The 25,610-nt window shown below is 42.7% G+C and overlaps 1 protein-coding gene across 2 annotated transcripts in view; it reads right to left on the reverse strand.

Annotated features, from left to right (window-relative positions):
• Nucleotides 1–25,610, reverse strand: part of FRMD4A (FERM domain containing 4A) — a 554,591-nt gene that overhangs the window by 409,146 nt on the left and 119,835 nt on the right. Inside the window, exon 1 of one of the 2 annotated variants that reach the window (XM_050936796.1) lies at nt 8,718–8,845. The exons of the other annotated variant lie outside the window; for it this stretch is intronic. Coding sequence (XP_050792753.1) covers nt 8,718–8,750 — 33 coding nt within the window. The 5' untranslated portion in view covers nt 8,751–8,845. Of the gene's footprint in view, nt 1–8,717; nt 8,846–25,610 lie in introns of those variants that run through there. 2 annotated transcript variants of the gene reach the window in all.

Below are 25,610 nucleotides of genomic sequence, written 5' to 3' on the forward strand. Positions count from 1 at the left end.
GTAGGAAGTATGATCTAGTGGATAGAACACGGAACTAGGACTTGAGAGACCTGGGTTTAGTTTGTGACTGAGCCAGGAATTAAACCATATACTTTTGTTCCGTATCTGTAAAATGGGGATAATATAGCACTTTCGTACCTGACAGTGGTCATGTGAGGATTAATACTATTACTACAGTGCTAGGGTCTCTCTCTGCCACATGCACCTCCTTGCAGCACAGAGCCCTGACACAACTACTCTGCCTTAGTTTCTCAAGTGTGGTTTCCAGACCAGTCTGGTAGCTTAAGACTTGGTCCTCTGGAAGGTCACTACAAAAGTTCAACCACCCTCTCCCAGCAAAATGAAGTTGCCATCCCCAAAACAAACATGAAATAAAGGAGGTTTTTTATCCCAAGGAGGCTTAGTTCTCAGCCACTATGAGGTTATTCATCTGCTTGTCCTCAGCTCTCAGAGCCCAGCCTTCCCCCATGGGACGGGGTGGGAGGGTACCCTTTTCCTGGCAGGCTAAAACAACCAGTGGGCAAGCCCCTGATAAACCCAGTCTGGCATCAAGGCTGCCTTTCCTTCAGGGAGGCTATGACTGGCTATAATCCTTCTTCGTTCCTGGCTCCAGCTGGGCTTCTCTTCTCAAGAGAGAGCAGTTGATCTGGTCTTCTTCCTGGCCAGCTACAACTGCACCAGCTCTCCTTTTCAGCCCCTTTCCTACAGGCCTGACACCCAGAAGTGTAGCAGGCAGGGCTGATTGCAGTGAGCACAATTCATTAACCTTTTCAGCCTGTGTGGGGTTTGTATAGTTCTATCACAGGGCGATGTAATAAGGTGACAGATAAAATTCAGTGAACTTCTAGGGCTTTTTAACTTTCCACCTCACCTCATCCATTTCCAAGGACCGCAAAACATTACAGGAAAGACTGTCATCCTTACTTACAAAGTATAAGCTTACACCTCAAATACTGCCAGTGGATCAGATCACAGAGCCCTTACTCACCCGAGTAGTCCCAATGGAACCACTGGTAGGGTATTTTTATGGCATTAGACAGGATTCCCCTTATCCAACATGAATTAATCTTTTCTTAATGAAGTTTGCTTTCTTTAAGAACTCACCTCCACAATCTTACTCCAAACCCAGCAATTCAGAGATCCAGCCTTAGATAATCACTAATGATTTCCCTTTTAATTATCTCACCACTTTAAATCACCGGGATTGATTGAGCATGTGATTAGGGAAGATCTACCTGAGAGACTGCCTCTACCTTTATGTAATGCTGTGGCAGATGCAATCCTCCTAAGCACTTGAGCTAACAGCCCCTGGTATAGGAGAGGGGGATGAGATCTGGACCCTCTCAGAGAGAAGACCATGGCTAGAGATCTGGCTTCTTGCCTTGGTTCACTGGAGTTGGGATTTGCTAGCTTATGACCTGCTGCAAAAGCAATCTGTTTTCTCATGCTTTTCCTGGGCAGGAAGACTGAGGGGAAGGAGAGTCAGTAGAAATAGGGGGTGATTATGCTGGAAGCTATGAAGTGAAGTAGTTTTTCATGGCAGCTGGGTTACGTGATTATGCCTGGGCTATGAAGGGGATTATGCTGGGTCTGGCAAGACTTTTGGAAGTTGTTTTTTTAAGAGATATTTTTATTGCAGTTTGTTAAAATGTGGGCCTTAAAATTGTGACATGCTTAGAGATTGTGAAAAATACCATGGAAGTTCAGATTTAGTTATATACCCAGACATGCTCTGGGATGAAAGCCTATAGAACACACACAAATCATAAAAATGTTGAGCTGCTAGAGACCAAGAGGTCAGCTAGTCCAGCACCACTTTCTGCTCCCTCATGCTGAAGCAGGATTAACTATACCTAGACCTTCCTTGACCAATGTGTCTGTGTGTGCGCACACACTCAAAAAGCCAGTGAAACTATTATGAGGCACATTCTCAGACAGCATAAAATCAGTTGAGTGCCCTTGAAATCCCTGGAGCTAAACTGATTTGCACTAGCAAAGGATGGGGCCCACTGTATGTGAAACCGGCATTATGCAAGTACTTTATTGCATGCCAAGTATTCATAAACAACTAGCTTAAGCACACAGCACTGAGACCCGCCAACAATATCCTTCAGCATGACCTTACAGCCCAGAGAGCTTTGCAGCCAGTTGTACTCCATAGTAAAGTACCGATCTATCATCATGAATGGACCATCATTTTTGCAGCATAATCTTCCTCTTAAATTTATTTTACAGCAGTACTGACTTTAAGACCATTCACAACTAATACCTATGTAACCTTATGATTCACGTCTCACAGGGGGAAGAATTTTAATTCTTTATTCGCAGACAGGCAAACATGCTAGCCAACAGACACCCATGGTGAACTGCTTACTGAAATGACTAGGATAGATAGCCATTCAACAAGATCCTTCACCACTTATTGAAAAGCCTTGAAGCCTCTAAATTGTACAGTAAGTTAATTGGATATGCAACCACGTGTCCTACCCTTGTCACTCTTCCTTTTTCATGTTCCATACCCTCTTATTACATCTCGTTCTTATTTAGGGCTAGATGCTATTATTCTCGCTTTAGCTTCATAGTACCTTTAATCCAGTCCTAGTGACTTCAAAGGGACTATTAGTGGAGTAAGGTGCTAGTCAAAGCAAGCAAGGTATCAGATTCTGCAGGGAAATCTGTTCCCATAGAAACCAGTGGCAAAATTCTGGGAGTCAAGATTTCACCCTGTTTTTTAGCTAGAAAGCTCCTTGAGAAAGAGGTTGGTTTGTCATTGGTTTGTCCAGCCTCACACAATGAGTGGGATCTTTTGCAATGTAAACAGCCATCTCTACCAGCAGTACAGCAGCCCAGTTCCCACCCAAGATATGCAACAATGATTTACCATATATTATAAACAATGCACTCTTGCCAACATTGTGCCCAAGTGCAGTATCAGTTCTAACATTCAGACAGAATACTATACCATGCTGCACTGATACAAAGCAGGACTGGGGAGGAAAAACCATGTAATTTGATTTTTTTCATATCTTTTTTAAAATGTGAAGCAAAACCAATCAGATAATACTATATTGTCTATTTCATAACACTTCTTCAGTCACCACTTCCACTTTTTATATTCTACCCATACTTTACATACTCCAACTTTTCTATAGCAAAGAGCTATTCAAATATGAAGCTAAATTCTGCTCTTGGAAACACCCATACAACACCTGCATGTATAAGACTGATTAATAAAGACAGACCTAGATCTTCTTTTTTTTGAATTATACTTTATTATCTACAACCTCAGCACATCTCACACAGCATTATTAACCCCAGAGTGAGAGGCAAAGCCATTCTGCTAAATTGTTACACAGAATACTGTACTACCGTCAGATACTACTGACACTTTGCAGATCACCTACTATATCTTACACAGGGATAACATACCTGATGCCAGGCAGAGGAGTTTAGAGCTTTGGATGCTCAATGCCTATTAGAATTTAGTGGAAGCTAGATATTCAAATCCCTTAGGTGACTGAGAAATTTCCACCCTCTGTACACTAGCAGTGTCCAATTTTCATAGGTAGATATTGAAATAGGACACCCAAATTTAGATGTATAATTGCGCCTTTATTATGCAATTTGAGTTTCCAATGGAGTGATGTGAATGTTCCGTCTGAAAACTGTCCCCACACTGGGTCCTGTCAATGTTAATAAGTTATGCAGAAGTTACATGAAGGATTCCCATATATTGTATCATAACACATGTAATTCTTAAAATGGGGCTAAGCATTTTTATTTTGATACACTAGGGCACTTATGCACATGCTTAACTTTAAACACATGAGCAGTCCCACTGAGGTTAAAGTTAAAAACATGCTCAAGTGATTTGATGGATTGGAGCTTAATAGAATTTTTTTTTTTTGGTCCCAACAAAAAAGCACATCAGACCTTCAGTGTGGTATCTGAAAACTTCACTTTTCATGTCACATCCAGAGGAGACAAAACACACACAAAACAGTAATCAGACATCCCAGATCTCCAACTACTGAACTCTTGTTTAGTGTAAGTCCCCCTCCCAATCCCCTCCATCAATCTCAATAGCCCAGTGTCTTCATCATTCAATGGCTGTCAAAGTAAGGCAGAACATGGACGCAATATCTTCCAGGGCTTATCAACACTGATTTGTAAGTAGTGAACTTATCTATAGAATATAGAAGGGGTAATTCAACCACTCAGAAGAGTGATCGAATGGTTGAAAAATAAAGTCTTTAATGCAGCCACAAGAAAAACGTTCAACAAACAAAAAAACCCTCACAAAACAGTAACACGATGGGAATTTGCTAATCCCAAGAACCTATAATAAACTGATAAAGTTAAGATTCAATAATAAAGCTTTTAAAACACTAATGGGGCTTCTCTATCTAAACATTGCACACAGTATTTATTGAGTTCCCTAGCTGAATTCTCTGTATACAAAACACTAAAAATTCATTATCTCTAGATGCAATGCTTAGTAAATTCAATGGTAATTAATCTCCATTTACCCTCTGTGTACATTTGTGAACAGATGAAAAGTTCACTCAACAGTTCTGCCAGTCGAAAGAAAACATATTGCTTTGATGATTTCCCCCCCACCCCCCTGCAAATCCGTTCTTCCCCAGGAGAAAAAAGGGCACAGTTAGCCAATTTTGCATGGTTCAAGCCAGGTGCTCATTGCAAATTCAGTAGCATACGCTGGCATGTGTTAGCTGTAGAGAAACTTAAATTATTGAAATTCTTATACCAGCATAATTCACTAAAGGCAGTACATTGAGGATTAAGGAGAACTGTGAGTGCTCGAGGATTATCAAACAAATCAAAAGGGAGAGGCTAGTTATATTTATACATTTCTTCCTTCTTTTAAAGGCCAGCTGTATTCCATGAACTTCCTAGTCTTTCAAAGGTGGTATGCTGCATCCTCATATGTGTTCATTTGTTAAGATTTCTATTAATCATAACCATGCTAGGCAGAAGAATCCAATTAATATGTGCTGGTAATATTTAATGTCATAATTAAGTCTGATTATCCCAGAGTGGTATTGCAGCACTCCCTTATTTTAAACCAAGTGAAATGTAACCATCAACACAAGAATGCTGCCAAGGTTCACAGGTGCATTCCACTTAGCTGCCTTAATTTTATTTTACCACCACACTACTCTACTTTGCCTTAACCTTACACATTCATGTGCCATTTAGGCAAATTTTAAGGTATAAATGCATTATGCACCCATGATTTAGTCTGGTGAAGTTTATTACGTGGTATACTGCAATTACTGTTTGATGTCCAATTTATCCTAAATATTTTCTAGTGTTGCTAAGTTATTAAGTAACCATGCTATACAGAAATCTAGCTCGCTTCAGTGACCAAATGGATCAACATTTTATAGAATCTGAAATTCAGATAACTTCCATGCAAAATAACAGATTGAAGTCTCACGTAGGAGCATAGCAGAGAGTATTTCTAATCTTCAAACTGAATCTCATTCACAGTAAGGTCCCTTTTCTTTGCACGGTTAGAAAAAAAGAGTAAGGTGTGAATGCAGTTTACATCACTTTTTGGGCCCTTCACCCTGCTAGAGTACTGTAAAAGGGACTTCATGGATAATTAAAAGCAATGGGCCTGCTTCTTATGTACACGTAGACAAATGAGCATTCTGTGTGTATTTGTTTTAAAATGCCTTCTCTAGATTTGAGCATTTGAAATAGAACTGCATGTGACTTCAGGAACCAGAAGTTAAATTTTAAAAGCAAACATTTGTTTATTTGCACCTCATCATAATGCAATGGAAAAATTCTAGCTATCTGCATTTACAGCAAGATTTTATTTTGTGAGGTTATTGAATTTATGTTCAATTCTCCATTAGGCAAGGACTTCAGAGAGAACATAAAAGTGAATTAAAAATGTTTCTTGAAGTAATTTTCACATTGTTTTTGCATAGAAACTTAAATACAGACTCTGACCTTTGTTACATGATGTAACTCTGGAGTAACTGCATCAGCTTCCATGGAGTTACTCCAAATTTACTCCAAGTTAACCAAGTTCAGAATCTGGTTTTATACCTTCAGTGGAGTTACTCTGGCACCAAACAAAAATAAACCAATAAACAAAATGGGGGTCTGTCTTTTAAGGGGTTACTCTGAATTACACCAAGATTATGGAGATCAGAGTCTGACCCTTAGTATTCCATCAGAACAAAACAGGATCTAGAGGTCTGGATCTAAATCCCCACATAGATTCCTCTGAAGGAGCAATAAATAACCTTGAAGACGCAATTGTCACAATGAAGTCTTATTAACAGTATTACTATTAAATTCCAACTGCATTTATGATGCAAGTTAGATTGACAAGCAGAATATATGGCCAGGGGGCCAGCCCACTAGCATTAAATTTCCACCTCTTTTACTGGATCATTTTTATAGCTGTGTGTGCATTTAACATAAATGATGCTGCAGGTGCTGATATTACTCACACTCAACTGTAATTCCAACATTAGCCTGATAACACACCAAAACCATGCTAGCTTGCCTAAGGCTAGAATTTCAAAAGGGTGGATACAGGAACACACAATGGAAACATCACCCCCAACATTACAGACTTTTCCTCTGTGCAAAGGAAGATGAGAACCGGTTGACAGTCTTTTATATCTTGTTGCAAAAAAAAAAAAAAAAAAAAAAAATCTTAGTTCTTTTAATAAGTGTAATGTGCATATTCCCCTTAAATCATAGTAGGTGCAGATGCATGACCCTAAAGTACCACGTGAATGTTTCATTTTATAAAATGCCATCAGCAACATTGTTTTATAATGCCCAGCAAAGGGCATACATGCTAACGCAGTGTTTCTCAAACTGAGGTTGTCGCGCAGGGAAAGCCCCTGGCGGGCCAGGCCGGTTTGTTTACCTGCTCGGTCTGCAGGTCGCAGCTCCCACTGGCCGCGTTCGCTGCTCCAGGCCAATGGAAGCTGCTGGAAGCCCCCATTGGCCTGCAAATTACATGTAAAGCAAAAAAGGTGCGCGACAGTGATAACCCTGTATCCAAGTGATAATTTTTAAGTTATAGCCCTTTGTTGGCAATATAGGGTTTTTAATAGTAAAAGCTTGGAAACAGAGGTTTAAAAATACTCAGTAACTAAGGTGAGTGTACCAGTGCAGATCTCCAGGTAGCAGAACTGTAAAACACCCAGGCCTGGTCCACACTACAGCGTTAAATTGATTTAAACAGCATTAAATTGATTTAACGCTGTAACCATCCACACTACAAGGCACTTAAAATCGATTTTAAGGGGTCTTAAAATCGATTTCTGTACTCCTGCTCAACGAGAGGAGTAACCCTAAAATCGATATCACTATATCGATTTAGGGTTAGTGTGGACGGAAATCGAAGTTATTGGTCCCATTCTTTTACTGAGCTACCCAGAGTGCACCGCTCCGGAAATCGATGGTAGCCTGGGACCATGGACGCACACCACCGAAGTAATGTGCCCTAGTGTGGACGCGTAAAATTGATTTTATAAAATCTGTTTTATAAAATCGTTTATTAATTTCGATTTTACTCTGTAGTGTGGACGTGGCCCCAGTCTAATAGTTATCTCCCTAGATTATACACCCCCTTAAATGGTTCGCATGTTAGACAGTCTTGCTGCTGCTGAGAACTCTCATTCTGTACCAGTTCTCTCACTGCAAAGCTGCAACCGACTGGAACTGGGCTGCCCAACGGAGCTTCACCTGCTCCAGTATGTGTTGGTAGCGACTGGGTAATGTAGGATGGGATCCACCCGCCCCACTCCCTTGGAATATGCCGAGAGCCCTCAATCTCCTTTGATGTCAGTGGAAGCTAGAAGTGCTCCCTACGCAGGAATACTTAGCACATGGCAGGGTGAAGTCATCAACCACCCTCATGGAATAGCAGGATTGGAAGGGACCTCAGGGGGTCATCTAGTCCAACCCCCCTGCTCAAAGCAAGACCAACACCAACTAAATCGTCCCAGCCAGGGCTTTGTCAATAGCTATATCCCAGACCCTGTTGTGGGATTAAAGGATCAGAGAACACCTTCCTGGCACACCAGATTTTGCAGAACCAAGCCCAGCACTGGGCTTTTCCGCCTCTGACTGTATTTCCTTGGGAGCTCAAAGTCCCCGAATGGAAGAAGGCGAAGGCTGCCCCGCTACGGAGAGTGGGAGAGCGGAGAAGCCGGGGGACCAGTCCACCCACACCTGGAACGTGCAACACTTTTACTCCCTTTCGGAGCGTTCAGGGAAATGCTCCGGTCTGTGTCGCACCCACGCGCCGGTCTGTGCCCAGATGGGCGCTTTTCCTCGCCTGGAAAGTGCGACTCCGGCAGCCGAGAGCAGCCCCACCGCCCCGCGGGTTGTCAGTCACTGGCACAGCGCCCGGGCTGTCTGCACAGCCCGCCCCCCACGGGAGAGGCTCAGCTGGGGAACCCCAATAAAGAGCGCTCAGTCTCCTCCAAAAAACAAACTCAGGTCCCCTCTGGCGAGAGAGAGTGACGGGAGGAGGGGTGACCCCCCCCCCCTTTAAAGCGGCTCCGCTCGCGTCTCCGCAGAGTCGCCTCCCCAAGTGCAGTTGTGCAAGAGCCGGGAGACAAAAGCGGGGAGTCTCCTGTTCGCCCGGACAGCCCCGCGCCACCCCGGGAGGCAGCAGCTTGCCAAGGCATTCCCGGGGCTCCCCCGCCTACCTTGGCTCTCATCGGAGACAGGAGCCCTTCCATTGCGGCGGGAGCCTCATGCCAGTGCGTCCTCCGGGTCAGTCCCTCTTCCCTTCCTCAGTCATTCCCCCAGCACCGGAGTCGGCGTCACCACCAGGGACGCGTCCCTCGCGCCAGATGAGCCACCGAGCCAGCCCGGCGAACTTGCAACCAGCAGCGGTGCGGAGCTCGGTGCCTGGCGGAGCTTTCCTCTCGCCACCCCCTCTCTGCACGAGCCGCCTGTAGCTAGATTGGTACCAGAGCCGCTGACACACGCTCCCTGTCTTACGTAACGCGTTCAGCCCAGGACAAGGGATCTTAGCCCAAGCGCAGGATCACACGGGACAAGTGTGGTGGGTCCGGGACTCCGCATGGCCTGTAGCAGCACGAGGAGGGTTATTAACAGGCAGCATTTTCTAGCCTCCTTTTGTGTGGCTGACAAGTAACCACTCTGGAGTCGCTAAAAAGACTGACAACAAAAGTCTCAATCGCAGGTGTGGCTGAGCAGTAGATTTTCTGGGGTTATTATTAAAACATCATATCCCAGATCCACAGCTTTAAGCAACATGCTTTTCTCAGCTAGCTGTTTGGGGACTGCCTGCAGCGGTGAATAGGTGAGTGAGTATCAACTCCGGAGTGCTTGGGCTGTCAAGGAGGATGCTGAATACACCCACCCTCCTGTCTGTTTCACTCAAGGATGCTGCTCTCAGTTGTAAGTGAAAGACACAGAGGAAAGCGGATGGGATGAAAGGAAGCCAGTGCTCTAAGGTTGGAGAGCAGCAGGCCAGCTGCATTGGCGTTTGCCTGTCCTCACTCCATGGGATCCTGTCCTCTTTAGGGAAAGGAAGGATGATTTTGCAGCTAAGGTGCTGGATTGAGATTCTGCAGAACTGGGTGGAAACCCTGACTGTCACACTCTTCCTGTGTGACCTCGCTCAGGTCACTCACTCGTTGTACCTGCGTTCCCCATCTATAAAACAGCTCTCACCTTATTTTCTTTGTGTATTGGACCTGTGAACTCTTTGGGGCAGGGACTGTGTGTGCATCTACAGTGCTTAGAATTAACATCTTCTCTCAGCTGATGCCACTAGAAACTACAAAAAAAACAAGACACCAAACATAACCCAGGTTATTTACTACTACTATTATAGAAGCACTAAGAGGTCTCATTGCAATGAGCCCTGTACAAGCACATGGTAAATACACAATCTCTGCACTGAACAGCCCTACTAGAAATCCACCAACAATGTCACAGGACAAAGGCCCCTGAAGCATGATCTGGGGTGCTTATGAACAGAGGACTGGAAGGGACCTCCTGCATTGAGTCCAGTGTCTATCACAGGCAATTTGGTCATATAATCCAGTTTCTACATTTCTTATAGATTCTAAAGCCAGAAGGGACCACTGTGATCACTTGACCTCCTGTATAATAGACCATAGAAACAACAAGGAGTCCGGTGGCACCTTAAAGACTAATAGATTTATTTGGGCATAAGCTTTCTTTTTTTGAAAACCCATGAAAGCTTATGCCCAAATAAATCTATTAGTCTTTAAGGTGCCACCAGACTCCTAGTTGGTTTTTGTGCATACAGATTAACACGGCTACCCTCTGATACAGACCATAGAACTTTCACAAAACAGTTCTTCAAGCAGATCTTTTAGAAAAGCATCCAATTAGGATTTTAAAATGGTCAATAATGGAGAATCTACCATGACCAAAGACGGTGGAGTGGAAGAGGTGAACCTCTCAACCACCCTGGAACGTCTGCAGCGGCGACAAATCAAGGAGCTGTGCATTAGCTTCGCCCCATTGTTCTCAGCCACCCCAGGATGGACTGAACGGGCATACCACTCCATTGACACAGATAATGCTCACTCAGTTAAAACCCCACCCTACCGGGTGTCTCCTCATGCCCAAGCTGCTATAGAATGGGAAATCCAGAACATGCTACAGATGGGTATAATCCACTCATCTACCAGTGCATGGGCATCTCCAGTGGTTCTGGTACCCAAACCAGATGGGGAAATATGCTTTTGCATGGACTACCATAAGCTAAATGTGGTAACTTGTCCGGACAACTATCCAATGCCACGCACCGATGAGCTATTGGAGAAGTTGGGACGTGCCCAGTTCATCTCTACAATAGACTTAACCAAGGGGTACTGGCAAGTACCGCTAGATGAACCTGCCAAGGAAAGGTCAGCATTCGTCACCCATGCGGGGGTGTATGAATTTAATGTCCTTCCTTTCGGGCTGCGAAATGCACCCGCCACCTTCCAGAGGCTGGTTGATGGTCTACTAGCAGGACTGGGAGAATATGCAGTTGCCTACCTCGATGATGTGGCCATTTTTTCAGACTCCTGGCCCGAACACCTACTACACCTGGAAAAGGTCTTTGAGTGCATCAGGCAGGCCGGACTAACTGTTAAGGCCAAAAAGTGTCAAATCGGCCAAAACAGAGTAACTTACCTGGGACACCAGGTGGGTCAAGAAACCATAACCCCCTACAGGCCAAGGTGGATGCTATCCAAAAGTGGCCTGTCCCAAGGTCAAAAAAACAGGTCCAATCCCTCTTAGGTTTGGCCGGAAACTACAGGCAATTTGTACCACACTACAGCCAAATTGCTGCCCCACTGACCGACCTAACCAAAAAAACCCAGCCAAATGCAGTTAAGTGAACTAATAAGTGTCAAAAGGCCTTTACCCAACTTAAGGCAACACTCATGTCTGACCCTGTGCTCAGGGCCCCGGACTTTGACAAGCCATTCCTAGTAACCACGGATGCATCTAAGCGTGGTATAGGAGCAGTTCTCATACAGGAAGCAACGAATCACAACTTCCATCCTGTCGTGTTTCTCAGCAAGAAACTGTCTGAGAGGGAAAGTCACTGGTCAGTCAGTGAAAAGGAATGCTATGCCATTGTGTACACCCTAAAAAAGCTACGCCCATATGTTTGGGGACGGCGGTTCCAGCTACAAACTGACCATGCTGCGCTAAAGTGGCTTCATACTGCCAAGGGGAACAACAAGAAACTTCTTTGTTGGAGTTTAGCTCTCCAAGATTTTGATTTTAAAATTCAGCACATCTCAGGAGCTTCTAACAAAGTAGCTGATGCACTCTCCCGTGAGAGTTTCCCAAAATACAGTAGTTAAAAAGTGTTCTTAAAATGTAAGAGTCTGTTAGTATATACTTAGTGGTATATGTAAAGGTGCATGTGTTGTATTAATCTGTTTATTTTACAGTTCTAGAAGGAAATTGCCGCCAGTAAGGTTCCCCACTGTCTGCAATTTGGGGGGGCGTGTCATAAACAGATAGCTAAGGGTTAATGTCTCTTTCACCTGGAAAGGAGTAACCTGAAACACCTGACCAGAGGACCAATCAGGAAACAAGACTTTTTCAAATCTGGGTGGAGGGAAGTGTGTGTGAGTTCTTTGTTTTTTGGTCTTCTGCCTGTCCCTCTCGGCTATGGGAAGGATTTTTCTATCTCCTGTTTTCTAATCTTCTGTTTCCCAGTTGTAAGTACAAAAGATAAGATAGTGATTTATAGGTTTTTTTATTTTGTATTTACATGTGTGTAGTTGCTGGAGTGTTTTGAATTGTGTTCTTTTGAATAGGCTGTTTATTCGTATTTCTTTTAAGCAATTGACCCTGTATTTGTCACCTTAATACAGAGAGACCATTTTTATGTATTTTTTCCTCTCTTTTTACATAAAGCTTTCTTTTTAAGAAAAAAATCTGGGATTATGTTATGACATACTCCCATTGTTAAAAATGTACAGCTGATTTTCAGTCTGAAAATGTCTAGTATTCTTTGGTAGAATTAAGAGCCTATTATTAAATATTTGTTCCCCACATCGGTACATATAGATTGTAATCTTCTTTTTGTTAAGCTACATAGATTGGGCTCCTTGAATCTACCACTATAAGGTATATTTTCTAATCCTTTAGTCATTCTTGTGGCTCTTCTCTGAACCCTCTCCAATTTGTCAACATTCTTCCTGAATTGCAGGCACCAGAATGAAACACAGTATTCCAGCCGCCATCACACTAATGCCAAGTATAGGATAAAATAACCTCTATACTCTTACTTGAGATACCCCTGTTTAGCATCCCAGGGTCACATTAGCTCTTTTGACCAGAGTGTCACACTGGAAGCTTATGTTCAACTGATTATCCACTCTGATCCTCAAATCTTTTCAGACTCCCTGCTTCCCAGAATAGAGTTTCTCATTCCATAGGTATGGCCTACATTCTTTGTTCCTAGATGTATACATTTAGCCACATTAAAATGCATATTGTTTTCTTGTGCCCACTTTACCAAGCAATCCTGATCACTGAGTCAGTGACCTGTCCTCTTCATTATTTACCACTCCCTCAGTTTTTAGGGCTTCTGCAAGTTTTATCCATGTTCTTGTGTTTTCTTTCAGGTCATTGATAAAAGTGTTAAATGGTGTAGGGCCAAGAAAAACACACCCACTTGATGATTCTCCCAGTTACAACCACTTTGAGATCAGCTAGCCAGTTTTTAATCCATTTAATCTGTACCATGTTAATTTTATATTTGTCTAGTCTTCAGATCAAAATGTCATGTGGTAACAAGTCAGACACCTTACAGAAGTCTAAGTATATTATGTCAATACTACCACCTTTATCAACCAAACTTGTAAGCTCAACAATAGAAGATATGAGGTTAGTTTGGCAGGATCTATTTTTCAATCATAGAAGCATCTTAACTTTGATGCTTATTTGAATATCCTCTCTTTTTTTTTTTTTTTTAAAGTTTACTTGCCATTACCAGAGTCAGGCCTGAATGAAGCCCCCCCAAAGATGAACACCCATAAACTTTGGGAAACATAGGATGTGAATCCAGATACTGTTACAAGCTTTGTAGCTGACCCCTAACAGTGGATGAACCAAATCCATAAACTCCAAAACACACACAAGGGCTGGGAAAGTTTAGACCTGGGTCCAACCTCTGTGGCTCTGTCTGGTCTTTAAAAACAGCTTGGTCCTGAAATATGCTGAGAGCTCTCAACCCCCTTTGAGATCAATGGAAGCTAGAAGTGCACTCTACACAGGAATATATAGCACATTGCAGGACAAAGTCCTAAATCACCATCATACCCTTACATAGAATTAAAATGATCAAAGAACACCTTTCTCGTACACCAGTCTTTGCTAGGGGTGTTTAATCAAGAGGTGTATGGTGATCCAGCTGTCTTTATACACCAGTATGTGGTGATAAAATGAGCAAAAGGAGAGAGTCATTACCACTACAGTAACATTTCAGAGACACGGCAATCAGTGATCCTCTTCGGTCTTGTCATGCCTGAAATAAATCTCTGCGAAATTTTCTTACGGTGATCTGTCTATTCACTATGTCACTAAATAGGACAATAAGATCACCTGCTGTGTTACATTGTGTGCACTGCTCGGAGATCATGTGACAAGTCAGATCATCAGCTGAACAAAAGGTAGCATCAAGGTGTTGCCATGGTGACTTCCCAGCAGTCTGAATTGCTATGACATTATAAGGGGAGGGGTGGGGGGGAATCCCAATCATCTACTGTAGCAATGTTGAAACACACCTCATTTTTAGAATGTGCAGCATGTAGAACACTAGTGAATATTTAACACTGTAAAATATTGCTTGCTTTTCTTTTCGTGACTTGTTTGCTATAAGTGCAACATTTGCCTTTAAAAGAGTATGAATTTCATTGCTATTATGCTTTTTCTTTCACAGCTTCTCAATCATCTCCTGCATCTTGTTAGGCTCTTATTAAATAGCAGATGCTAACAAATGGAGGCCAAAGCACTACACCCATAGCATCACCAAAACAAATCCCACATTAGAAGGAAGCAATGTAGTCCTGGGAATACGTCAAGAGAATGGGAAACATGGACCTGGAATCTATTCCAGGCTTCGCTACTGACTTGCTGCAGGATATTAATCAAGTTACTCGAGGCCAAGTTGTGATTTGGAATATAAGTCCACATAACAGACTAAGAGCAGCCCAGATACTCCTGCAGGCCCAATATCCAGATAGCCTGCAAAAGCTTTGTGCACCTGCTTACTGCTAACTAGAGCTGGCCAACATCCTTTCATTATAAAAAAAGGAGTCATGCAAAAAATATTTTGAAACAAATTCAGACAACCCACAAAAATGAAAAATGTACAGATTCTTTCCCCTCATGCCCTCCTTTTTTTCCCAATGGCCAAAAGGGAAAGAGTACAGAACCCAAAACCAAAAGCCTGAACATTTACTATGTTTTCGTGATACATTTTGAATAATGTGGACAGCAGAGTGACATCCATAATGTTGGCTACACTGGCCAGTGAGTGCTGAGGTGGAGCCAAGCTAGTGCATGGGGTGGTAGAATTTGCTACTGATATAGGCCAGTAGACTCCCCCTCCCAATCAAACAAGGAAGTAGTGCGGGTGAGAGCACTGCAACTCAGAGAGGTGTCTTTGAGGTCTAGTGCTACTGGGGATACTCCAAGGGTGATGCAGCTCATGCACTACCCTCTTGATGAAGACTGGGCCTAAAGTCACAATCGAGCCCATAACCTCTGTGCCTCAGTTTCCCCCATCTTTAATATGTGGGATAGGGAGTTCTAGTCCTGTGCATTACTCACAAAACTACTGAAGATAGGTTAGACTGACATATAGAAGATGCTTTGAGTTCCTGTCTCAGCAGAGGATTAATTTTAAGGCAAAGTTATAAATCTCTCCCTCCGCCCCTCAAGTGGCTAGTCGATTCCTTTCTGAACTCCTCTATTACTACACAAAGAAGGATTTTGATCAGAAAGGTAAGTCTAACAATGTTGTGTTTTGGTCTGTGTTTATCCTAGCCTGTTACTCTCAGTCACATTTACAAGTGTTTCATTTACAAGTCATTTGCAGGGTTGTGGGTGTTATTAATTTGAGACTGCCAGCTCTACAAATGCAACCTGGGGCGCCTTAAAGCTAAGGCCAGGTCTACACTACAGACCTATATTGATATAACTACATTGCTGAGGGGTGTGAAAAATCCACCTGGGCTAAGCCACTACTCTGGATTCCAGTCCAGGGACCCTATGTCTAGGAACGACAGTCTGCTTGCTCCCAGACCCTCTGGCTATTTCCCAAGACTCCTTACTTCCTTCTTCTGTCCCCCTGGATTTACTGGTCCAAACTCCTTCCTCACAGGGAGTAACTATAGGCTACTTCCCTGTAACTTCTTGGCAGACTGTCACCCCAAACTCCCCCACTCTGCTCCTGGGGAGTGACTGTAGTCTGCTTCCTCTGTTCTCAGCTTGCTGCTTTACACAAGCTCAACCTGCCCCTAGTCAGCTGGGGTTCCTCATCAACTGGCCTTTAAATCCCTGAGTCTCCCATGAGGTGCTGCCTATCAGGTTAATTGACCTAATTTAACCTGCTCTGCCTTGTGTGGCATGGACAGCCCATCCCGTATGGCACTCAAATAAAAATAACTCGTCTTTATTTGATGGCATCCTTAAGACCTAAATGACCCATTTCTCAGAGTTGTTCCATTCCACCCACAAAGCAGTAGACTATAAGGGTCATAATATTGCTAAGATTTTTTTTAAAGTGAGACAAGTGATTTTGAGTGCCCATGTTGAGATGCTTTAAAGAGCCCTGAGGACGGGTGCTAAGCACTTTCTGACAATCAGGACATTTTAAGTAGGGTTGCCAACCCTCTAGGGTTGGCCTAGAGTCGGCATTGGTCTCCCGGTGACTAGCAATCCAGGAGATCTTAATAGGCTATTTTAAGAAAATATTACATCATGGGGGAGAGGAGGGAATCTCCTGGAATAGCTTAAGTTAGAGCTGGTAACCTTAATTTTAAAATTTCTATAAGTTAGGCACTTAAAAATCACTAGGCACTTTGGAAAAATCTTAGGCTTGATGTTAAGCTACAGGCCAACAAATAAATAGCTTAAACCAAAGTCATTTTAGTAGTTCAGATTTTTAGCACAAAGGCAGCAGAACAATTATTTGTTCTCACATTGGCTCTTCTATCCATTGCCCTCAGAGCAGTTTGATAAAGTTAGTCTCCCAATGCACCAGTGAGATAGGCAAGCATGATTGTCCCCATTTAATAGATGGGGAAACTGAAGAAGAAAAGATAGTCCCTTGGCCACGCAGTCTGGAGCTGAGAATAAACTGTGGGAGTCATCCACATCCTAGATCAGGGAGAGGCAGGATTGCCCAGTGGATAGGGCACCGACTGGGAATCAGGACCCTTTGGTTCTATTTCAGCTCCGCTACTGGCCTGCTTTGCAATCTGGGTGAGTCTCCTACCTCTTTGTCTCAGCTGCTTCTTCTGTAAGATGGGGCTAATGAGACTTACTAGTGTTTTGAGATCTAGAATTTAAAAGTGCTAGATGAGAGAGTCAGTTTTCAGTATAGCAGAGGAGATAGGCCCCAGGTCTCCTAATTTCCAGCTATGTGCTATAACCACAAAGCTACCCACCTACCTAGTCTCCTGATGAAAAGGTTGCATTGTAAATAGGAGTAAAGGTAAACCATAAACGGTAAGTCTCTAAAGTGCCACAAGAATTCCTCATTGTTTTGTGGATACAGACTTACACGGCTACCACTCTGAAACCTGGCACCGTGCAAGGCACTGAATTTAGCTGTATGAAGTGGAAATTCATCAGCTTAATGGAAAACAAACAAACAAAAACCAACTTGTGCAGATACAAACAGAAGCATCTGATGAAGTGGGTTATGCCCAAATAAATTTGTGTCTCTGAGGTGCCACAAGGACTCCTTGTTGTTAGAGCTATTCTGTTTCCCTAAGTACTAGTATAGTTGTGGTCCTGGATGTTATCAAGACATGTGTGAAGCCTTTTATTAGCATACAAATTGTATGAATATATATTTTCAACAGTAAAATGGATGACTCATTCATGCACTTTGCAATCATCTAGACAGGGCATAGTGTTCAGTGCTCTGTATATAGCAACAGACGCTAAGTGTGTTTGCATTGTGCGAATGAATCAACACAATGGGATAAAAGAAACTGTTTTTGCAGCTAGCAATGACAAGGAGGTGGAGTCCTTGACAAGATCTACGTCAAATTAAATGCCAGTTTTTAAAGCTACGTCTCGGGCAAACCACAGCTATTATGTTCTCTGTGAGAACACTACCTCTGACCATTATGTTCTCTGCAAGAACAGTCTCTGATGTAAGGTGACTTCCCACCTATCTCATAAGAAACAATAAATACTCTCACTGCCCCATGCACAATGCTCAGAACGGGAGAGAAAACCTTAGCTCTATACAGGGCAGGCAGGGCATTAAAGAGGAAACCGTTAGTGTCATATGACTTGTTTGCAGGAAAGGCATCTCTCACTGAAACGCTGAATTGTACAGGTAGACCCCTGTCCACCATGTTAGTCAGTGGACACAGCTTCTTTCACTGGCTGCCCCACCCTGATTTGTGGAAAGACCAAGGAGCTTCCCACACAACATAAACCCCTCCACTTTGTGCTTCCTAGGAAAGCCCCCCCTCCACCCTCACTTCCAGTGCTTTCAACAGTTCTTAAGAGAGGCACTGTGTGCAGAATGGATAAAAACCTATGAGCAGATCCCTCCGTTTAACTTCCCTCTCACACATTTGCTCTGACAGAATCAGCATCTCACAATACAAATCAGAACTGAGCAGCAGATTAAGCTTTTAAAGTGTGACTGTACCTGGAAGAGCGACTCTAAAAATACCACAGAGCGCCCAGGATTTATTCTGTCATAGCTCCAACTGTGAGCCCTGCTGTGCAGCCAGATGGGGTGTAGGTCTCTGTGGGGTAGGAATATTGGAGTCTCTACCCACTACTTCTTTGGGTCAGGCCCTAGAATACTGTTGTGTGATCTTTACAGAAGGAGTTTGTTTTTTAAAATCTCCAACAACTCTGGCTTTGAGAAATAATGGTTGAAATATTCACGCATAATTTCCACTGATTTTTAGTTGCTCTATGTCCGAGATAGGGTTTAGGCCCTTTTCCTTGGAATATTATTCTACCCTCTAACAATCACTGTCAGACATTTTTTCCTGATGAGCCTAAGTGTTCCTTTTCATCATTTTAATCCTTCTCATACCACTTTGGTCAACTCTAAACAAGTCCTGCCCCTCTTTCAACCACCACACCCTTCAAACCCTTGGAGAATCATGGCATCACCCTGTGTGATCCTCAGAACTGCTCAATGCCAATTAGGAAAGTGGGATACAAGGATATTCTGATTGTGGTACATACGTTCTGGTTCAACAGTGACTAACACAAGATCTTAAATGAAAGCCAGGATCACACTGTTCATTACTATTATTGTGAAATGTACATACATAACTTTTTTACATAGCACCTGTATGTCTAGTGAAAGCTCCTAAAGTCTGAATCAAGGCAGGGCTGATAAATAGGTTTCTGTCAGACAAAGGATATATATCCACCTGTTTATATGGTTTCACATGTCAATTAAGCATAGTAAGCCAACACAATGGAAGCCCTATTTATATACAAAGTCAACAGGGGGCTGGGAAGTCAACACAGAGACAAGATGCCAGACAGACAAGACACCAGACACTGAACTTCAGAAGGTTGTCCTGTCTCTGGGAAATGTAAGGGGAAGGCAAAAATATACTCCTTTACCCTGCACCTAGAAAGTAAACAGAGAATGCGTTTATATTGATGAAAACGGGATCCCAACCAGCCTCGGTTGGAAATGCTGCAAAAGGCAATGGGTGAGATAAGACTGCTCTAGACAGCAGGTTAGCCTGTCAAGTTTAGTCTCTAGAAAGAATTTATTGATTTTGTTTATAGCTCTTCTGTTTCCATTATCCTTACTCACAATCTCTTCAATCTTGATCTTTGACAATAAACCTATGATTGTTTTCACTATAACTATATCTCAGTGCTGTGGTATTATACAAGATGATGATTCTGAATTGAATCGGTCAAGTTGGTGTGTATAGTGTTCCCTTGGAGACAGCAGACCTGGTATTACTGTGACTGTTCAATGGATAAGAGGCTGAATACTACAGGGGGATGCCTCAAAGCAGCTTGGGGACAGGGGTGCACCTACTGTTCACCTGCAAGGCAAGGTGAGGGCTGGCATAGCCCAGAGCAGATTGTTTGGGTGGCTAACAGATTGAGGGTGTAAGGGAGCTGACATCCAGTTAAGCACAAACAAGTCTTCTTGCTGGAGGTGGGGCAGGGTGGGATAAATAAGGTGACTTATGGTCCTGGGCACCCTGAGAACCATCACACCCTGTCATTGGTTAGTGAAGCAAAATATTTTGTTTTTTTCCAATTTTTACTTCAGCCCCTCGGTCATTTGTCGCTCTTCTCTGAATTTCTTCTACCACCTTAGCAATCTCCTTCTGATAAAGAGCCCAGAACAATACACAGTATTCCAAGCATCATGCCTTACTCTGTGATGTTATCCATCTATCTATAGACTCCTGCTGCTTTGTTACCATCTTGCACCGCAAATTCATATCTAGTTTACTGTGCTCCAAGAGCTCCAAACCTTTCAAAAAAATTCCCTTTTACTGACTCTCTGCAGCCCAGTTTATTCTTTTCCAGATTATTTTTTCCACTTTTGTAGTTTGAGTTTCATTGTATTTAGAGAGAGAGTGTGTGTAGCTAAGGCAACAGACTAAGACTCAAGAGACCTAGCTTCTATCCCAGGCTCTCCCACTGACTTGCTTGGTGAATGTGCGCAAGATATTTCAACTCTCCATGCCTCTGTTTCCAGTCCCACCCCTTCACTGTCCAAACAGGAAGTTATTTGGGACAGAGACTGTCTAGGACTATGGGCCTGTTCGTTCCTTGCCTGGTGGCATCCCACTTTCATTAGGAACCCTCTGTGCGCTATTGTAATAGCAAGACATTTCTGCGCATCTTTCTGACCATCTTAGATCGCTTCTCTGTCTTTATTAGTGCAATGGGTTGTTTGCAACCTCCCTACTCCTTCCAGAATATTAATCAAGATGGAAATTACTGATCCCTCCAACACCCCACTAGACGCATTGATATTTATGTTCACAGACTTCATGTCTGCAGCTCAGACAGTTTCAGTCTAAGCAACTGCCCCCACTTTCTTCAAAGTGAATTTGAGTGAATATTTTAAGTAGGATTTCATGAGGAACAATCATCAAATGCTTTGTTAAAATCTAAGTGCCTGATCTCCTTCCACTGAAGCCAATAGCAAAGCTCACAGAGCAGGATTAGACCCTATTTTACATCTACTGCATCCCTTGCATTCACCGAGTCTGTAATTCTATCAGACACAAGGATGAAGGCTGTATGCTATGAGTCTCATTCATTATCATAAAAGTGTGCTGATTGCTGGTTATTGTTCCTCTTGGCAATAAGAGAACATTGTGATACATGGGTACAATCCAGACTAACAAGTAGCTATGTCACCCCTGCCCTGTAATCTTGGGTGTTCTTTACAATGCTAGTGTAGCCTCCAACAGGGACTGCTCACAAACAGCCTTCAGCATGTAAATCACTCCCAGATACATCTGGGTATGTGCTGCAGCCAGCCACACTTGGGCTCTTAGCAGCCTTAAAGATTACCCCAGGGTGACCCCAGCACACTCCCAGATTTTCCCCTAGAAACCTATGTCTTGTACTGCCTCCAGACACTACAAATATATTAAGGCAGTGATTCCTTTAAGAGAATAATATGCACACAACTTGTTACCCCAAATGGAGTTACCCAGACACTTCAACTGGATTAGATAAAACAATAAAACATGTCTATTAACTACATAGAGATAGATTTCAAGGGAGTACAAGTAATAAGGCATAAAAATCAGAAATGGTTATAAGAAAAATAGGAGGTAAAACACTTACTGGTGCCTAACAAACTATATTAGAGGCAAAGCAAAGTTTTCTCACCCAGTACTTTCAGCAGTTTTACTGACCATGTTTAGTCAGGACCACTTCCCCAGAATCCAAGAACTGCTTCCTGTCTCTTCAGATGCAATGGGCAGGGAGTGATAGGGTAGGGTTTGTCCCTCTGTTTTATAGTTTCAGTCCTCCTCTTGAAAAACATTTCCAGCTGTCACCCAGGAGACAAAGAGTCTATGTCCAAGGGTGCTTTCCCTCCTGACCTGTTTCAACTTCCTTTGTTTTCACTTCCTGCTTATGAGTCTGTTTACTGCTTAAATGCAAATTTAGACAAGCACATATTCCTTTTTTTGGTTAGGACAAACCTGACTTTTTCCTGGGCAGGGCTGAGTGGTTTGAAAGATGTGTTAACAACATTGTACAAGAGAAGCTTATCACTTCAATTACAGTGTTGCCATATATATTTTATCAGGACAATACTAACCAGCAAACAATGAGTTTTCAAATGATACCTTACAAGGCATATTTTGTGCAAAGATTATTACAATAGTGTGCAGGGTGTGAATAGAGGGGTGTATTCCAAATGTATCTGATCAAGATACTTTCACTTAATATCTGTTCCCTATGTTACTTGGGACAAGGTTCAATTAACAAGAAAATCCCTGTTAGATTTATTTTTCCTGTTTTGAAAGTTGGAACCAAGCCAGTTTTTCTCCTCCCCTCCCAGTCTTTTGAAATCTTGTCAGCTGTCCTTTATTTTGCAAAGATAATAGCTAGTGGTTCAATAAGTTAATTAGCTAATTCACTTTACAGTGCTAAATCCATGTATCACCTGTATGTGGGGACTGGTAGGAATCCAATCTCCCAAAGTATTTCCATACCTGCTTTTAATCTACAATTACATGTACAAGTTCTTCATAACTTTTTGACTGTCCATCCCTCTTTCCCTTACTTTGCTTATTAAAAACAATTTCAAACCAGGGGATCATCATCCCCTAACACACAATTCTGAGCCTAAGGTGGGATTAAATAGAATCAAAGTAAGAACACATGTAAGTCGTTTTCTCTCCTATTGATTCAGGGGGGATTTATAGGTTTGCCTTCCACTAGTGCTAATGGGAGTTATGCAACAGTTTCCCACAGTTTAGTGCATGTTACATAGTGAATAAGCCTGCAATAGCTGCTATATAGAGGGGCTACTCTTTTAGGACAAGCACTAGAGATTCTGCTTCAGTACTGGCAGTGCTAGCTTCGCTTTCCACTGAGCAGCCATAATAGAGGATTGTTACACACATTAATTTTTTTAAAGCATTCATAGGCCTAACATAACAGTGCTGCTGTCCAGTTACCAAAGGTATGATTAGTAAAACTAAGAGGTAACCATATGCAGGTGGTTAGGGGATTTATTTGTGAGCAGTTTGTCACTGGTATCCTAGTCTGGTTCACCCAAATACCACTCAAAGCAGTTCTCTGAGTCACAGAGAATCAAGACACACCAAACCCATGGTGAACTTTATCTTTTGTTTGATCAGCTCTTAATTTACGGGCATAGACTAGTTTGGACATCTTGCTGGCTCAGTGGCATGATTTCCTGAAGGAGGGACTGGCTGAGGTTTGCTCTTCCTCACAATCCCTAAATGCATCAAGGTGTATTATGAGGAAAGGATAGCCAGTCTGGTAGTTGAGACGTAGCAATCAGAAGGTGCACCCATATCTACCACATACTTCCTGGGTGATCCTGAATAAGTCACATGGCAAATCCTTCTATATTTAGTTCCATCACTCTGAAAGAGGGGTTGTTACATATCTCACAGGGAAGTTGTGAGGCTAAATTAAGTAATAGAGGTCCTCAGGTGGAAGGTGTTACAGAAATACAAAGTATTATTTATAGAAAGCAATCGTTCCAGACCCAAAAGATACTTAAAAGAAATGCAATGAACTGTTTGCTTGACTGATTTTAGTGTGGAGAAAAAGTGTTGGGCACAAAAACCAACAGCTCCTGTAGCCAATTATACAAAAACTGAGCTGGGCACAACAGCAGAGCAGTTCATTTAAAATGCAATCCTGTAGTCCCTAGCCAAGTAAGAGTCATATTGAAGTAGTGTGACATTGATCTCAACAGACAAAGTATTGCAGGTTTGAGACCAGAACAAGGACGTTCCTTCTGTATGGGTAAGGAAGTACAATTGTTTTGCTTTGTGTACCAGTGATCTCTGCCAAGGTCACCTACTATATTAAAGTGTCCTCTCCCTATTTGGCTCGGTCCCGTCATTATTACTAATCACTTCAATTTTCACTTTCTCAAATGGATCTGCATTATTGGAGCCCAAACTGCGCTTGCATTCCTGCCTTTTCCTGACTCTTCTGCGTGATTAATCTCTCTCCCTGCTTTCCTGGAGTTGTCCTTCACTATTGCTACATCCTTACAAAGCAATCATTCTGCCTTGCACCAAGAGAGCACTACATCTGGTCACAAGGAACCACTGTAAGCTTGGCTCAAAGGCATCGCCTGAATGCATCTCATACTGTCTTTCATTCTCTTGATTATAATGTATTTGCCTATCAGAGGTTGTGACTTACTACGGTATATCTTGGAGATTTCTTTATCTTCTGAAAGGTCTCTCAAAAGAGACCCAGAAACGTTTGAAAGAGGTATCATTTCGCATGTTTTGCTTGCACCTGAGACTCTCAAAAACACTTTCTGTCATTAATGAATTTGTTCTACATCAGTGGATTCATAATTAAGTGGACTTAATTCACAAGTCATTTACAAGGTAGTTTACAAACATTAATGGATTTATTGTCCACCAGTGACAACCACCAGCTGAAGAAGGTGCTGTAAGTATTATCTTCATTTGCCACAGAGGGGAGCTGTGGCACAGACTGATTAAATAACTTGCCAAAGGTCACACAGGAAGTGGAACTGCATTTGAAAACTACATTTTAACATACAACTGCTAGTTTCAGTATCATCTTATCCTCTGAAACAGTGGGGCTGGATACTCAGCCACCAAAATAGCTTTAAGATTCTACAGGATTTCAGCTTTCATTGAGCGGGGGCTAAGAGGTGGGGAAAATAAATTTCTAGCCCGTTTAGTTTCAAAGAAAGTCTTCCTGAAGTGAACAGAGTGTAACTGATGAACAACTGAGGCAGACTTGTCTTTCTGAGTTTACTGACAGCCTAAAACAACAACTTTAAAAAAAATGGAGAAGTTCACAACTTCTAAAGTGGGACATTAAAGTTGGCTCCTCAGGCTGGAATTAAAGGCTTGTCCACATGTTGCTCTAGTCCACACGTTGCTCTAGTCCACACCAGAGGGGAGTAAATGCTACTGTGCACTAGTGTGTCATGCACTAACTGGTCCACATGAACCCTGATGGCATGCACCAGTTGTTTCCCTCATGTGCATACTGTAGTCCTGTTTCAAACAAAAATGACTTTAACGTGTGCTAAGGAACTTCTAGTGCATGCCAGCAAGGTCCATGTGGAACAGTTAGTGCACAACATTCTCATGTGTGGTAGCATTTGCTCCCCTCAGGTGTGGACTAATCATAAGATCCAGATTTTCAATTCATTTTGGTGTAAACTGGGCACTTGATTTGCATAAATACCACATCTGGGTGATCAAAATTACATAACTGCCCAACAAAAGGCAGTAATTATGGTGGTCCTAAGAGCACACCCTGTCATTTTTCTCACTGAGTTACATCAAATACATCAGTAGCTTTACAAACTAAAAGCACAGTTACTGTACAGGGGCCATATTCTACTACAGATACATCAATTTTAACACCAGAAGGGACAATTACAGTCTAGTCTGACCTTCTGCATAGCACAGCCCAGAGGCTTCCCTCTCCCCAATCCCCATTTGGGAGCACATCTTCCTATTTTTATCAGCACAAGATTCCCTGTGGCCGCTGGGGCCACAGTGAGGGTGCTCTGGGCTCCTGTGGGGGAAGAGGGCAAAAGGGGAAGGGTCTTGGGGGGGCAGACTGGGAGAGGAGGGGCCTCGGGCACAGGGGGA

Source organism: Gopherus flavomarginatus, chromosome 1, assembly GCF_025201925.1.
Source record: "Gopherus flavomarginatus isolate rGopFla2 chromosome 1, rGopFla2.mat.asm, whole genome shotgun sequence".
Lineage (NCBI taxonomy): Eukaryota > Metazoa > Chordata > Testudines > Testudinidae > Gopherus > Gopherus flavomarginatus.